Here is an 18394-nt window from a genome sequence, read left to right as displayed (position 1 = left end):
TACTAGTAAACATGATTAAACATAAATCGTTTTCGCGTATTAAATCCTGACAGGAAGTACTTGGATATCATAATTTGAAAGAGATTTTTAAAGGAAGAAAAATGATTATATTTCTATTTTCCTACATACCAGCTACATCATATATTTTTTTTTTTGCTGATTATTTTAGTTAAGTTTAAGGTGATAGGATCAATTTTTATATAAAAAAAATGACACAAGTAACCACAAAATTTTATTTCAAACTAAGAAATTTTACCTGGAAAATTAAGAAAACAAAACCAATAAAGCGTATCGATTGTTTGTTTCTATGATGATTAAGAAAAGAGCCGCTTATTGATCATCTATACTACTATAATAAAATAATAGACTCGAATGTTTGAGCTTTAATACCGATAAATCGGAAGAGTACTGTCTTCTGTTTTATATATTTTAAACATTATTGGTACTTACGAGGGTTGTTCGGAAATTATTGAGACATTTTCTCTTATTCTTTTAGTAAAAAATATAAACCCTTGAAATTTCACCATAACGTTAATCAGGATAGAGATTATCAATGTGAAAAGTTTCTTGTCCATTGCATCGTCCAGTGACCCGGCGCAACCGCAAACTTTTCGCAACATCATTTTAACGCTTCTTATTGCTCCTGTGTTTTAAACACCTTACAAACGAACGGAAATAAGAATTATTTTTTATTTTGCATCTTTTGTTTTCATTTCAACATGTTTTCATTTACATTTACTCTCATTCTTGTTATATGTAGGGGATGAATCGAGTTATTTTTTCCGAAAGTCTAATTACTGTGAATGTCTCCTTCTGTCATTTTTGTAAAATATATATTTTAGAACGGTTTACAACAGTTAGAGTGTCAAAAGTACTTGATAATTAATCCCTTTGGCCTAATTCTAGTTAAACAATCGGTGAAAAAATATGATGAACTGAAGCTTTATACCTTTTCTTGTCATCGTAAAGTTTTTTAAAGCAAGGCCTTAAAAGTTCTTCTTCTGAGATTTCCACTGGTTTGACGGTTTTTAATGCGCCGCCTTGACGTCAAAATTCAATGTAAAGTCGTTGTCTGGTTTCTATTGTTTGGTAAATATATGTGTACCAGATTCGTATTTCAACTCGAACATCAGTGAAACTAATCAAAAGTTAGTCGCAAAGAATAGCAAAATGAACATATCTAATTTGATTTCTTTTATCATTAACTGTAATTCTACAGACACTTATAAAGTAGATGTTTAAGTTGATAAATCTCCGAGTTCATGGCTGCGCCGGGTACCCTGACCACTGATTTGATTATCTACCGTCTAAACAAAATATTAAATATTCTTTAAATATTACTTTGTTTTATTATTTGTTGGCGTTTCTTCGGTGTCTCTGCCAATTTTCACCAAATTTCGTCAATAAGAAAAGAAAATATTCGAGTTGTCACAATAATTTCCGAACAATCCTCGTAAAGATTACCAATTTGTTTTTATTTTTTCTCAATCAAGCTTCGTTAATTAATAATCAACGAAAATTTCTTTTAAAAAATCCGGAAATCATCTGAATTCTTTGGATTTTACAATCTTGCGCATGCGCATTACATTCACACTAAACCACGGGAGGCTCTTTATTTTATGTTTTCACAATTTCACATTTGCATAGAGAAACTTGGAAACAAATGCGAGTTAATTTTCATTGGAAATTTTTTCTGTTCATCAAAGAAAATACGGGAGATAACTCTAACACAGTGCATTTACTGTAAAAAAAAATCCCGTGACTTTCGAATATCAACATGGTGTGTAAAAAAAAGTTATTGAAATATGTTGAATGCTGCAATTATAGAATTAAACTTTGTGAAGAAAGGTATTTACAGCTTCAAAATGGTTTGTTGTGAACAATTTGAGTGTTTTATTCAATGTAACTTTAGTAAATTTTCTCCTGAGACATAAATAAAATGTTATCTATGTCTCTGTCTTCTCCAAAATTGTTTTGGAGCGATTCTGCAATTGTCTGCTACATTACGGGTATATTGGATGCATTTTAACTGTGGTGAAGGCCTTTCCCGAGACACAGTTAGATTATTTCAACTCAGCAGAGTGTAGTGAAATTAATAGCATTATTGTAGACTTGAAGTTTGGTTATGCAAATGTCAACAATATACATATACGGTGTTTCGATGTATCTATTTTGTAAATGCCGGATATCGTATGCAATGTCAACCCCTGCGTGCACAGGTCAAAGTCTAGTCATTTATAAACTCATACAAGTCTTCGTATGCTACTAGTTATCAATAAGATATTAGAAGATGAAAAGATGAAAGTATAAGCCCATGCTTAAGTTGATAGTACACATTTTAGACATCAAATTCTTTAAAACTTTTGAAAACTCTTCCTATCAAATATATAATTTTAAAGATTACTTTTTGATATCATTTTTACAAAGAATTTTCATTTCTACAAAATAATACTCGGTCTATTTGATGTACTTAACAGCGCATTGGATTTAAGATTTTAAGTTAATATAATATGAAATATATGAAATGTTGCCAACATCTGTCCCACCCATGGACCGAATAATGCTATATTTGGTCCCAAAATTGCATGTGCATTCATCAGGGGTTCATTTGTGTATTTGTGTCCTATCTACAGCTATTTGGTTAAAAAAAGTTTGAATCTTGCACATTTATGTTGTGACTTTGAATCAAAATAGGGTACCCTATTTTTTATCTGTTGGCATGGGATCTAATTTTACCTTAACCACATCAAAAATCATTTTCTTTGTTAAATCATGTTTTGATTCTATATCTATATATACCAGTTGACTAATATGGAATGCGTCTTTTGTTTTCCTAACATACTATCTTGACAATATATCATTTATACCATTACCTAGATGCAAAATGGAGGTCTTACAGCAAAACTTAAATTCTATATGGCTTGCATACCACTGTACTAAACTGGTGTACATATGTTTTAAAATCATTCTCTTAAGTCAAAAGTTCATCCTAAAGTTCAGTTTTAAATCTGCTTATAATGTGTGTTATAACTTTTTTTTATATTAGTAATATAACTAAACGTAGCATCATATTCCTTAAGAGGACTTTCAACATTATCTCTTTACTTCTACTCTAAACTTTGAACCCTTCCTGTGGCCCCATTATTTGTCTGGTGGCCATGGTATTTAAATTATCTGATGATGTTTGCATCATGTGATATATTTTAAAACAAATTTTCCTATATATTTTTATGGTGAATTTAAACCTCTCTTGGGGCTTCGGTATTAGATCGGGGTCTGTGGTTAGAATCTTATCTATATCAACAAACTTAAGTGTAACTATTGACATTTCTGGGGCAGTGTTTTTTTAGAATAAGCTCAATATCCACTTAAAAATATTTTCAAGTTGATTTGCCTATCTTCTCATTCGATATAAGCATAAATAAACAGTTCCTAACGTTTATCACATCTATTCAGGTCTTGACATGTAACTGGAATTTTAATCTAAACATTAAAAATGTTAACGAAAACTTTGTTTGCATACCGAAGAATTGATAGCTCTGTAACTCACTTATATCTCAACGAATGACACTAAAAATTGTGTTGCTTATAATCAATGCCTTACTGAAGCATTGTAAACATTAAAATCTGAAGAAAAAAAATCGTGATCATCCCCCTTTAATTTTAGTTTTTAAATCTTTGGCATCACCGTCTGCTGTTTAAAATACCCAACGGTTCATGTGAAAAAATAAATCAGTGTTATACATGTAACTTGACAATGACATTATTTTTCAAATGCATGGGGCACGTGTTCAAATGCTTTTCGTTTGTGTTTTTAGAACGACTCGATTCGATCGCTTCCAAGCCTTTAACTGCTTTTAAAATATTGGGCAAATTTATTGATCAAAAACTAGTTAGAGTTTAGGTTTATGGTTTGATTATTGTTTCATATCTATTTGAAACCAGTTGGGTGGTTTGAAGGATTAGCACTAAATGGAAAGTAAGTTTTAAAAAATGGGTGCCATTGCACTCGCATACCTACTGGATTTGTTTTTGGAATTTGAAGATCATTTTTGAACTCATCTGCATTTGCATGAAAGTCTTTATTCTCTAGTAAACAGTGCAGACAATTTTTTTTCTGGCAATACCCACATATTAGGGTATTCTGAGAACCCATTGCAAAATTGGCTTTTAACACCATATCAATATTATGGAAAAGTGAACGCTGCTATGAAAAGCTATTAATATTCATTTTTCTACACGTATATCAATAAAGATCATTTGGTTCACTTAGGCGTTTGAAACAAGTTAAAATGACACTGGTTTCAAGTGAAACATGCACCAATTACGTGGTCTTAGCTCAACGCCAGACAAATCTTATTGATTTTAAAGAACCGTGGTTGAGTGGCCAGCAATGAAATAGACAGGCGAACTTATTACATGCATTACAATGTGTACTAAAATAAAAAGTTATGGGAATCTTTTAATGAAAACTTCAATCACTTTGACAAAATTTCCTTTGCCTGTTGTAAATTGCAAAGGGTAATTCTCAGCAATAGTATTAATGGAATCACTCTCTTCCACGTTATTATTTTCGTCAGTACTACATGTATATGTACTATCATAGATTCTTCAGACACATATGTTTAACGTTAGGACGAAACCCATATGCTTCGCCGAGTTCATTCTTTGACACATTTGAGTATCAACCACCTCTCTTTCCGCCATCTTGAAAGGATTTAAAAACCTCGAAACCGCACTTATGAAGAGATAAACCCAAGAGTTGGACAGTTCCTCAGCATTTGATTGTAGCAAAACTATAACCGAAGAAGAATAACGTACCACAAGACTTAAAGCTGAACACCGCTCGTAAATAGGAACTGTCCGCCATATTTCTCTTTAATCACTGCTGTCCCTACAACCCTTATATAAGGGACAGACCTCTAAACAGTTTAAAGTACTTCGCTGTAGAGGTCTCACCTGTGTGGACGTACATTTAGCCTCGCCGTGTTACCCGGTCGCGATGAAATTATCAAATTTTACGCACTTTTTGAAGCCAGGAGAATACTAACATCAAATAAATTGGTCAATGCATTATTTACGAACAGAAAATGAACATAAGATAAGGAAAAAATGCATAAAATCTAAAGACCACGAAAGGAATACTACATGTCGGCCACGAGGTTCAGGTGTGCAATCGGGTGTAACGAAATCGAAGGGTTTATATAGCAGGTATCTGTGTGACGGTGCCTATTTACGAGCAGTGTTCAGCTTTAATTAATTGTAGGATCTGTATGAGGAGCTGTTTAAAGTGCAAATGGAAATCGCACGAGCTAATAATATTGTGATTTTCATATCGTTCAGTACCTTTACTTTTTAAGTTTAAATAAAGTTTGATCTAGTTTTTTTGGAATATGCCTTGTTATTCTTTATTCTTAAAATGCAATCATTAAACAACTCCGGAATGCAATACAAACACTTGCGAGGGGTGTTAGAAATTTTGACTTGTATATTTAAGAAGAGATATAAAAACGCATTACAAAATATAGCTACTGTCTACAAGCTTAAGGTTATTTTTGCCCCGTGTTTTTTTCGCTCATCTACACTTCAAACGGTTTAGACCTATCTTGAATTCGCCCAGATGTGGTTTTGTTAAAAGAGATATTTTTGCGAAATTGAAGCATCGGAACACATCTCTACTTATGAATTATAAATACTGTTTTTACAATTTTTTTAAAATTTTTGTTTGTTAATTTGAATGGTTTGATAATATAGTTGAAATTATACAATAAGGTGAAAATTGATTTGAAATTTTAAAAAAAAATACTTTTTCATCTAAGGTAGCAAGGGAATTTTTTGTAAAATTGAGAGTGGCTGTCCTTGAAGGTTTATAAATATTGCAAAAATTCATAAAATGATTTTTAATGATTATCAGTAGTTAGAGAGATGTCTCTTGTTGACATTGATATGTTATATATAGGCAACTAATGTGAGTATAAGAGAACCAGAAGTAAACATGCTGCTATGCCTATTGTGTTCACTTTATACACTGAATTTGCAAGTTACAGACTTGAGGTAAAATAACACGAAATGTAGGTACATGACACATAGTAAACTACACATTGGTAAGTTTCTGACATGTGATGGTGCAACATGCACACGGTAGTAAAGCTCAATCCTTTGCAGGGAATTAGCTGGTGGAGGTCTATAAAGCTAAAAAAAAATAATGAAAACACATGAACATGTTGAAATATCAGAGAAAAACACAATGTAGAAAATTGTACTCGCTCTAAATAGTAATTTTCTTAAAAACAATACCTTAATTATGTGGAAATCATTAAACATTTTAAATTGTTCCTAAAAGATGAACGATTTCTCTACTAAAATCAAAATACTTTAGGAGATAATTCTTAAAAACGTGTGAAAAATTGTTTCCTTTCCACATTTGGTAGAATGTTTGGTTGTAAATATTTTTAATCATTTATCCTGAAAATAAAATGTTTCACTACCTATCAAAATATACTCCTGTTCTGGATTTTCTGCATGAACGAGAGTTTTAAACTTCCTGTTATCTTTGGTGAAGGCTGCACAAAACAGCACAATAAATGTATCCATAGAAAAACCCCTATAACTTGTTTTAAACCTATTGTCGAAAAGTTTTGCAAAATCAGTGTAATGTACTTGTGAAGCCAGATCTTAATTTTTGGGAGTTGATTTTGATCAACTCTCCTCTGCAGTTACTCAGACAAACCGAAAGTGAAACAGTGTTTGGACCTCAGCACAAATCATCGCTGCTGATAAGACTTAGTTCTTGAAAATGATTGATGAATTCGATGTAATGTATGCTAAAGCATTGTTTTTCAAGGAAACTTATTTATAAATACCTTGAAAATAGACAGATTTATTAGTTCTTCAGCTACTTTAACGACGTAAATATATTCGCATTTAAATTTGATAATTAATTGTCTGAAAAGTAGAAAATGGTAATTTAACAAAATTGATTTTCAAAAAAAGAACTAGATAAGTAAGAACAAATGACATTTTCACAACTTGACTAGTCAATTATAGTTTAAGCATCATTTTAATGCATAAACATTTCCATTTCAGGATCAACACAATTGGTTGTGTTTGGCGTAGTTGTACTCGCCATAGTGGTATCAATAATGGCGATCCATTGGGCAAAGTTGCTTTACGAGGACTGCTATTCTGATAAATTAATCTATTGGCTTTTGGTTATAGTTAGTGCTGTTGGAATTATTTCCGTTTCTATCCTTATAATTTTACGTTTCAAGAAATGTGCTAAATCAATTCACACATCATCAGGAATTACTTTTCTGAAAATAAAACTTGTTTTTATGTATATATTTGGAGTAGGCTATTTATTTCATTGTGGATTGTATGCATGGAAACACACTTTTGAAAACAAATGTCCTGGAAACAATGACATCGGTTTAGCGTACAATATACTAAGTATCATTTACACATTTCATCTGTTTGTTCATTTCGCCTTGTTTTATGAAAGAAAAAATGACAATACGTTTTGTGAAAATTTTGCGTCACTCTTTATTATGGTAACAAATGCATGTATTTGGCTAGATGCAATTTTCTCAGAATCGGGAAAAGTTTTCAATGATGATAGTATGAACGATACTGATTCGACAAAAATAACTAATATGACGAATTCTTCAAACAGAGCGGAGGATGCTATTAAAATCACCGATTCGTTTTTGTCTCCTGCTTTGATTGAATTTTCGTTGATTTCAATTGACCTGCTGTTTACAATGGGAAAGCATCAACAATCAGATGAAAACAAAATATTAAAAATTAAAAAGAAAATCTGTCAAGTTCATTTGGAAAGCTTCTTTCAAATAATTTTCTCTCTGGTTGCTTTAACTTTGTTTGCTTTCACCTTAGTAGTGGTGCTAACTGATGACGAATCCACAGATTTACCCGATTATCCGGATGATTTTGAGATTTATGTTTATTATCAATTTGGAATGAAATGCATAATGCTTTTATTAATAATGATATGTGTTTTTGTCGAATTTCCAGGTTTTACTTTCCATTTTAACGTTTCGACATTTGTTTTATTGATTGCCTGTTTTGGCAACGTTGTTTATCACATTTTGTACTGTTTTGCTTTAGAATCAAAGAATAACAAACCCTATAATTGTCCGCTAATCTTTTCTTTGATAGAGAGCATCATTGGTATTCTATTAGCACTATTGCAAACAGTATTTATAATAGGACTACATATGCCAAAGGATAATAAAAAGCTTTCTGGTGAATCAAGATGTCAAAAGTGTACATATTGGTTACACAAAAATGTTGTGTATTACGCATGTTGCCTGTTAGGGATACTTAATTTAGGGTTATGGGTCAGTGACAGCATTGGGGAATTGAGACTCCCTGTATTTAGCATCACAATTTACAAGGCGTTTAGAGTAAAAGTTTGGTCTGTCATTAACAAAATTATTCTTCCTTTAACAATCTTTTTTCGTTTTCATACTGCTTTTGATTTTTTAGAATATTACTGGAAGCATGTTACAATGATTAACAATAGGCAAGATAATGCTTAACTGTGTAACAATGGCCAAGATGTGGGTTTTACTGTATAACAACAACATAACGCATTCATTGAATTAATTTTACGGACAAATTTGGATTACCGGCATTCGTCACAGCACAATCTTGATTTTTACACAAGACGACATTTTAGCTCACCTGAACCAAAGGTGATTTTCTGATCACCTGTTGTTTGGCGTTCGATCCGTCCGTTCGTCTGTAAACTTATCACATTTTTTACATCTCCTCTAAAACCATTTGACCATATTTATCCAAACTTGGTACAAAGCATCGTTATGGAAACTGAAAAGGGAATGCTAAATGTTAAAATAAAGGACGTAACTCTTTTTAAAAGGGAGTTAATTGCAAAAAAGTTAGTATAGGATGTGTGTATTTAAAAATCTTTTTCTTAAGAACCACAAGATTAGAAATGCCAATTTTTTACACCAAAGCTTTGTTTTAAAGTGAAAATTTTAAATTGTAAAATTCGTGACCCTCAGTACAAAACTGGGGCCCCAGGCGGGGTTCAAATTTTAACATGGAAATACGTAGGAGAAATGTTTTAAAATGTTCTTCTCAAGAACCACTGCACCAGAAATGCCAATATTTACAACAAAGCTTATTTTTTATAGTGAACATATTAATTTATAAAAATTGTGACTCTCGGATCAAAGCTGAGGTCCCAGGCGGGGTTCAAAGTTTAACATAGAAATACCAATATATTTATAAATAAGCTTGTTTCTATAGTGAATATTCTAAATTGTAAAATTCGTGACCCTTAGACTAAAACTGGGGCCCCAGGTGGGGTTCAAATTTTAGCATAGAAATACGTAGGAGAAATGTTTGAATCTTCTTCTCAAGAGCCACCGCACAAGAAATGCCAATAATTTCACCAAAGCTTGTTTATATAGTAAAAAAAAGTTGGGCCTAAGGTTGGGCTCATAATTAAACATATATAAAGCAATGTTTAAAAATTTTCTTCTCAAGAACTACAATGCTTTAATTTGTGAGATTACTATGCGAGTATCTTACATGTACAATAATGTAATCAATAAAGGCGTGACCACTGGACTTTTACTTCTTAAAGACAACCAAATCCACGGAACAATACTGGGGCCCCAGAATGGGTTTCAAGTTTAAAAGAGAAAAAACATGTGCATATACTACGAAATAGAACGTTACAAGGTACAATAGTTCAGGCGTGCGATGTGGCCCATGGACCTCTTGTGTTGCTTGATTGTCGGTCGAAGAAACCTTACAATATCTTGTTTTGCAACACTATACATCGTGTTGCCATGAAAATGCATCCATATTATCAAGATCACAATTTAAAATGAGTTTGTGTTAAAAATGTCCTTTTTTCTGGAGTTTCAGTTCTGTCATTCATCAAAGTTTGTGCTTCATAATTACAAATTAAATATCTTCAAGTATGGCTTTACATGCCATTTCATCTCTTTGTGTGGAACTTTGCCAAAACAATTAACAACAAGAATATTTGTTAAACAATAAACGAAGCCGGACCAAGCACTTTATCTGGGAGTTAATTTCCGCTGGAAAGTATTTTGAACGTAAAAATGTTTCACACGTTAATCAAAAAGGTGAGATTTATAGCCATAACAAACTCTCTTCTCCACAGAAAAATTCTAATATTATAATTATTTTTTTTACTATGGCGTAAATTGACTTGTTCAGTATAGAGAATAACAAATTAAACATAACGTGAAATATAGTCTTGTGGGTTTTTTCTTCCTGGATATAAAATTTTTAAAAGCCGTTAATTTTTTATGCCTCTATTTTTGAGTGTTTTTATGGAAATTGATGAATAATGCGAGATTAATTGCCCAAGTTGAATTACATTACATTCTTGAATCATCATTTCTAGAAAGATATGCCAAAAATATTCAAACCCCTACCTACCAAAAAGTTAAGATAGTTTACTTCGCAAAAATGGGATAGTATTACACCTTATAAATGAAGATACTATCACATACAGTCTTAGCAGTGATGTTTAGGGCAATCACCAACGTTATTTTCAGCTGAAACAGTATTAGATGTATGTACATGTACAGGCTATTTGGTATTTTAGTTGAACCTGTTTTTGGTTTTTTTGTTCAAAATTGTTTTGATTCATTCCTAAAATCCCTTCTCTTTAGTTACTTTGAAATTTAAAATTTCATGAATTGTACTTAAACATTTGTTTCTCAAATAATAGTCTTCCAAGTATTTTTAATTAAGTGAGGAAAGATTTCTTTTAATCATTGAATAATCGGTCCTATAACACAACAGACCATGCAGATAAATTGTCATACCGCGTATTGAATACTTCGCTAACGCACAGTATGAAAATTTCTCTGCCCGGCCTGGTGTAACATTGGACAGACGATATCCAAAAATAATCATTCAATGCTTATATCTATACTGATGTTTTTTTCTATGAATCATTTGAGTATCGTCACTTTAAAGTCATTATTTAAGATACTTGTCAAAGATAAGGATGCTAAAAGGAAAAACCATAAAACATGTTGGTTGGCTCGCTCCAGCGGCAAAAATATACTGCCAGAAACTTTTTCAAAAACAATCCTTTTATTCGAGAATTAATATGATTTAAATTTCATTTTTTATAAGTACATATCAAATTGGTTCAAGTTTGAACGTTTCATTTAATCTTACAATAATACATCTATTCAAAAAGTGTGATGACGTTTACTTACTTACTAACACTTACTAACACGTAAGCATGTGTGTTATTGAAAATGAACTTCACACAATTTTCTATGCAAATGCACTGAGTGTAAATAATGAAAATTGAAGCTCTGTAGACGGTTACTGATACATGAAACTAAAGAGAATTGTAAAAAAAAATCCCTCATAAATCCCACCAAACCTTTAAAGACGTAGGGATATAAAAAGAGTTGCAATTTTACTGAAAATTGAATGGGAAAATATTTTTCTAATGGAATTTGAATTGGTTATTGTTATGGTTTTAACAAGTCTCAAACTTTCAAAATGCGGAAGTCTTGATTAAAAAAACCAAGAGAATGAAAGCTATAGTTTTAAGAAGTAATGACATTATGAAGATAAATATATTTCACGTTTCCTTCATATATGTATAAAGGCACAGAAGTACAAGTTTTGGACAAAACTGAAAGTTAAATGAGAAAGTATTTAAACGGGTTTTTAATGATGTTGTAATGATTTGAATGGAAGAAAAGGAAAAAAATAATAGCTGGTTTTATAATAAAGCAATCTAAACAATGTTACACGAGTTATTGTAGTTTATGTAACTATGTTTTATGATTAAATATGCATGTACGAGATATGAAGTTGAATATAATGCATATTACTTGTAATATCATGAAATCTGTGTATGTTGAGGTTATATTTTAACTAGTTTTGTAAAATAAAAAAGGAAGTCTAACTTTAACAAATATAAAATTATATATTGAATTTTTTTCAAGCTTTACAACGTGTTGTATATATACATCTACATATTTGTAATAAAGCGAATTTTAATCAAATCTAAGTGTAGATTATTTTTTTTAAAACGAAACCTTATTAAATGCTTAATTTATGTGATTATTACTATACCTACTAGTACATTTAGATTTTTGTAACAAGCAGAAAAATAGATAAGATACATAAGCATTGACCCCGGCACTTTACCACGAAAAACGTACACAGACCTTAGGAAATGATTTAATAAAGATATATTTAAATAAAAGTTCATACGCTATTTTCGTATGTTTGAAACCGAAGAGACTAACCGACAAAAGCACACAATTATTTTTCATCTAACTAATGAGTTTTAATTTGACAAACAATACCATTTTTTGAAATCCAAATAACATTTCATTTCACAAAAACCTTTAAATTAAAAACAAAAAAAGCAAAATAATTGATTTTTGCAATACTTCAGTTGCTTCGGCATGGAAAAATAAAAACTGCATTGATATAACATGTACAATATTTATACTTTAAACCCAATGGAACATCAGAAAATTATATAATGGATGAATCCAGACTCTCAACTTCTCGAAACCAGTAGAGATGTAATTATTTTAGACTGGAATACTTGAGTCAATTATTGAAGGAATTTTACTTTTAAAGACCCATTTCGTGATCTTTATGTTACTGAAATAGTAGGCGGCATTAATTAAAATTAGTGTTAGATACCTGAAGTGAACAAGGTTTGTCGTGGTACCCGATACTTTTCGCTTTACGCAATAGAGTACACAAAACATAAAAAAGATATTTTGTAAACCTTTTTTTTTTTTTTTACATTAATTGGCTCATTTTGTATTTTCTCTTTAATTTTATAACTAACTGATGGTGAACTGAATTATATAATGTTATTCTGTCAAAGTATGGTGACAAATTGTCTGTACTCTCGCTGTGATGGGCAAACTTTTGACGGCTATGTTTCCTTAAAATTTCAGCGAAAGGCAGAATATACTTGTTTAAAAAAAATCACAACCTTATTTATCATACTATATGAGATTGATTTATTAATCATAATGGCCCATGTTTAGAATACATTGATGATCTGCAAGATACCAAGCACATTAAATCTATATGGACTTGTACCCGACTTCGGTCATTTTTTTTTTCATTCTGTATATACAAAATGATTTATGCATTTTGAATGATTGGCTAAAATTTCAATTCAATTTGATTTGCATTGAGAAATATTCGCAATTATAAGGTTAATGCATACAAATTTTTACAAAGTGGAATAGAAATTGAAATGATTTTATTTATTTTATTTTTTCAGTCCTGTTTGCATGTGCAGCATTGATAGGTAAATGTATTTACCTTTTAAACGATTAGATCTAAATAAAGTTTGGATAGAAAAGAAATAAGAAAATGATCAAGATAATTTGAATATTTAACTAACATCTATATTAATCAAAATGTAAAGAAACATATTCATTGCATATGAAATTAAACAATAAATGGACATAGTCATGCGTTGGTGTAGAGAACTTAAAAATGACAACGTTTAATCATTTTTTAAAAAATTATTTGTGTTTTTTCAACAGCGTCCATTACATTTTCGGTGTTTGCTACAGCAAAGATGAATTTCGAAGAAAAGGAAAATGTTGCGCTAACTATTCCAATGTTACTGCATATCGCCGGAATTATATCTGTTTTCAGCCTCATGGTTGTTCGTGCGAAAAATGAATGGAATAAAGATTGCATTGCTGGCCAAGAAAAGACTTTCTTAAGGATCAAACTTATGTCATTGTTTATTTTTGGAGTATGCTATTTATTACATTGTGGATTATACGTTTGGAAATATTTTGTGACTAGTCAAAACAAAAGCCTGGGTTTAGCCAATTATTTTATATCTTTACTCCATATACTTTTTATCATCATCTATTTTGCTTGGTTTCGCGAAAGAAATGACAAAATCAAATGTTCCGAAACATGTTTATCGGTAGTGCTTATTTTGTTTAACACATGTACCTGGCTCGATGCACTTTCGACAGATTTTCTTTTCAATATACAATTAAATAGTACTTTACCAATACAAAATGCAACAAGTAGAGTAATTGATTCTTTAGAGAAAATCGACCCTTTACTTTCGTCTGCTATTATAGGATTCTCCTTACTGACAACCAGTTTGCTTTGTCGAAGAACAGCTGATATCCTTCCATATTCATACTTGCAATTAAAGAATCTAAGCTCAACCGATGATCCTGCTAAAGATAACGTATGTACGAAACTATGTAAAAAATACACTCAAACAGGATTTCTGTTGATGTCTTTTGGGTTATTTGCTTTTACTTTTACTGAACTTTCGATAGGCGAATCATCTGCAGATTTAGTACCATATATCACAGCGCAATTTACTGTAAAATTAATAATTTTGATACAAGTTTTTGTGATCTGTGTTTGCTTTTTTTGTAAACTAAAAAGGATATGTTCTTCGTGTGAAGCTTGTAGAAAACCGATAAATATACACAAACGTCTTTGTAATGTTTGGGTAGTCATATTGATTATGACATTTTTTGTAATAGTTTATACCACGTATTATGTTGCATTTGTATCCGAGACTTAAAAGATATTCAAACAGAAGACTACGTATTGGTAGATAACATTGTTGATTTTATCATAGCTTTATTTCAAATATTTTTCATATTAGCAAACTACATATATTATGATAGAACATGTGAAAATTGTCCTAACGTAAATAAATTTGTAAAATGGATTTTTAATCAGGGCGCGCACATTTTGTACTCCCTATTATGCATTTTAAATATGGGCCTTTGGATCAGCGATAGCATAAGGGACAGAAGGCTTATTTACAAAACACGTAACAACAATGATTTTTTTACTCTTTTCATCAACATTCTTTTCTTCATTTCCATATTTTTTCGTTTTCAAATCAGTTTCGAGTTTTTAAAGTTATATTTGCAAAAGTACGAGTATGCTAAAACTAGGAGACATGAGCCAAAATCCCAAAGTAACCGAGAAACTTAATGAATACACACAAATACAAGCATTGTTGTACATGTTCTGCAATTCTCTTTGCATAATAACATTTTCATGTTGCTCGTTTGCTACTTGGTTCGTTCATTAAAGAGAGAGAGAGAGAGAGAGAGAGAGAGAGAGAGAGAGAGAGAGAGAGAGAGAGAGAGAGAGAGAGAATTAACTTATTCACAGAACAGGGATAAAGAAATATTCGTCCAAACCCGCTGTGAAAAAAAACTTGAGCTTTTTAATAGACATTTGAAAATAAATCTACTTTTGATGTATACTAGTAACTTTACATGTATTTCCACAATTTAAAACATACTGAACATCTAAAAGCTATGCTCTGGCTGCTTTGTCTATTAACGTTTGTACGTAATTAAAAGCAAAATTTCCTAAATCCTCAATTCAATAGAATGTAAAACTATCCTTGTGTATATGTCCAACATAATTTCCTGAGCAGTTTCAGTTTCCATAACACTACCATCCTATTGCTGTCTAGCTTCCTGCATTTTCTACAATTATATATGAAGTCTCTGGAAGTCATTTTATTTGCAAATTTCTAAAGCAATATAAATTCTTGATAAAAAATATTTTTTTTTAGTTTTCAAAGTATCAAAAAAAGGTATAATAAAAAACTGATTTTGGTTTGGTGGATTTTCCTTAAAGTTTTCCTAACTCGATTGGTTCTGATTTTTATAAATATCGAGGTGTCTAAAATACGCGTACGCATTGAACGCAAACTCCAAAACATTACTAAGGTGATCAGACGTCGATTTTTTTTTCATAAATAAGCTTTGCAAACAAAAGTTGACTATAACTAATAATTATTTGTCTAACTAAATAATTAATATTTTGATTAGGCGGACCCTTCGAGCAGATTCTTATATCAAATGCATTAGAACTTAAGAGAATTGTCAGTCAGACAATCTGTAAATCCAGATTCTTGAACGGGGCATGCAGGATTACGGAATTAAAGGCTAGTTTAAGAGTAAGCTCCGACCGGTACTGGGTATAGAGGAAGATTACAAAGTATAAGGTTGATATGAAGTAAATAACTGCAGAGTGACTGTTTTGTACGTTTGATTTAAGACATATGATGTCATAATTAATTTGATATTAATTATTATCTTTGTCAAGCATTGTGTGTCGTTAAGGGATTTCTGTGGAAAATAAGACATTTATCTTGACATTCCATAATAATCGATTAGAAGATAGTCCGGACACCTATATTAAATTTAATATTATTTTGAATAAGAAGAACATCTTATATGCCATTTGAGCGATAAGGCAATATTTATTATTATTAAAAAAATTAAAATCCCTGATTTTCTTTATATTACATTGAGTAAGACAAATTAAAACACAATTTTGTTTATCTTAGAATTACGCTTCAAAACACATTTATTTGTTTTAGTTATTTAGCATCATTTAGATAACTAATATATCAAATTTCACAATTTTCTAGGCTCATTTTTTTTTACTTGGTCTTGATCACAATCTATAAAGCATATGGGATTGATAAAAGAGAGAACAAGTAATTAAAAAGCAAGGGTAAGTTTTGAAAATACGTAAATATGCATAATCTGGGCACAATTCAACGTGGAGATGGAAATTAAATTATGATTAATGTAATAAAATATACATTATAAGTGTGTTTAAACTTTGCCCGTGCCACAAATGTCTATGAGTTTTAACGATTGCAGCTATAATAATAATAATATTAGTGTCTTAAGGGCAACAAAAAGATATATCATCAACATGTTCTTTTCGCTGGGATTTGATATTTATCCGGCTGTGAGTTATGAAGAGGTATGGTAAGATGAACTTAATGATAAGCACTTCTGACTGTAAAGGAGACTTTCGGGTTTTCGTTATCTTTCTTTTTTTATCAAGATAATTTTTGATAGATCTAGTATAAATATTAAATGTAACAAATTGTGCTGAAACCTATATGTACACCTCTCTAGTCAAGTCATGTCGAATATCTGATACTATCAACTGAAATGAAAAATATAGTCATTTTATTACAAAGTATCAGATATAAATGGTAATAAACTACAAAATGTTGTTTTAGAAACTGTTTCAACCAATAAAACTCTTGTTCAAAAAATTACTCAAAAAATGTTTAAGTTCAATAATAAAAAAAAACCCGTAAAATTAAAATTACTTCAAATTTCACCTCTGTATAAATGGATACTAACCTGTAACAACAGTCACTTTACCACACTTAAAACCTCGGTCTAAAAGGGAACTAAGTCATGTGGTTCACTTCTTCGAGGACACCATGCACCTGAGACGCTCCTGCTTTCGTCAAACTGCCTGTCCCTCGTGTATCGATATCCTGACTGCAAGCCCCGGATTCACAGGTCTCTCGCTTACGGCCTACGACAAGTTCTCTACGGATAATTACGTCCCGTTCAGCGCAGCATGCGTCCCCGACATTCGTCTGTTACCCACATGACCCACATTACCTTCTAAGGAAAATTCACGTATTGCGCAACTGGTTTGTCAGTAGCTTCCCTTAGAAACTGTTCAAATGAGAGACAAAAACACCATATGCAGGTGATGAAGGTATATTGCTACATAAGTAAGGAAAGTTGACTGTAAAAAATTGATGTCTTTGCGTTTACAATGTATCATAAAGTTTTGTTGTTAGGTTACCATCAATGTCCATTTCCAGTAAAAAATCCAAATATGAAACAGATGACGCAGACTCTGTGGTTTCTTTTATTTCAAGTTCACAGGGATATATCGAGTCGACATAATTATAGAAACTAATTTTATTGTAAATAAATCATTTTTAGCAACCAGGTTTTTAATAATATACTTGTGTGTGTTTTATCAATATCTCTTTGTAAGTCATGCTTGTAAGATAATGTTTGTGTGCATGTAAGGGGGATACTCATTAACAACCATTGTCAAAATACTTACTCATGTTACAGATCGTAATTTGCATTTGTGCACAGCAAGGTCACTAGGAGTAGGTTTCAAGATTGTTAATCATAATAGATCAATTAACATGTCCAACATCCAATCATCTTTGATAATAAATTAATGTCTTATCAGAACCTGGCAGATGTAAAATCTCTCAAACTTATTTTCTCTGATTTTTCTGCTGGACGTAAATTTTTTCATGAACTTTGTTTTACTCACCCACCTACACCCTTTACATATGTAGGCACATTAAATCATAGTCAAATTTTTCTAACTTTCATCTGAGTATTTGAATAATTGTGAGTTGGCGGTTTGTAACTCCACCTTCGCAAATTAATTTGTCATTTATCAAATAATTTTTTCTCGTTTAATTTATTGTTTTCAATTTAAATAATACAAGTTTGGTTCATTGAATAAACGACCTTTAACATAATCAGTT

The 18394-nt window shown here is 31.2% G+C and overlaps 1 protein-coding gene across 2 annotated transcripts in view; it reads left to right on the top strand.

The window, feature by feature from the left end:
• The window catches only part of LOC128162077 (uncharacterized), a 33040-nt gene extending 18352 nt beyond the window's left edge, over positions 1 to 14688 (top strand). Inside the window, exons 6-7 of one of the 2 annotated variants that reach the window (XM_052825268.1) lie at positions 13316 to 13342; positions 13584 to 14688. In XM_052825268.1, the coding sequence (XP_052681228.1) occupies positions 13316 to 13342; positions 13584 to 14605 (1049 nt within the window). In that variant the 3' untranslated portion in view covers positions 14606 to 14688. Of the gene's footprint in view, positions 1 to 7086; positions 9606 to 13315; positions 13343 to 13583 lie in introns of those variants that run through there. The other variant, XM_052825267.1, reaches the window with a different exon arrangement.
• Positions 14689 to 18394: the final 3706 nt, after the last annotated feature.

This window comes from Crassostrea angulata, chromosome 9 (assembly GCF_025612915.1).
Source record: "Crassostrea angulata isolate pt1a10 chromosome 9, ASM2561291v2, whole genome shotgun sequence".
NCBI lineage: Eukaryota > Metazoa > Mollusca > Bivalvia > Ostreida > Ostreidae > Magallana > Magallana angulata.
The sequence above is the reverse complement of the archived record's forward strand: the minus strand, read 5'-3'. Positions and strand labels throughout refer to the sequence as shown.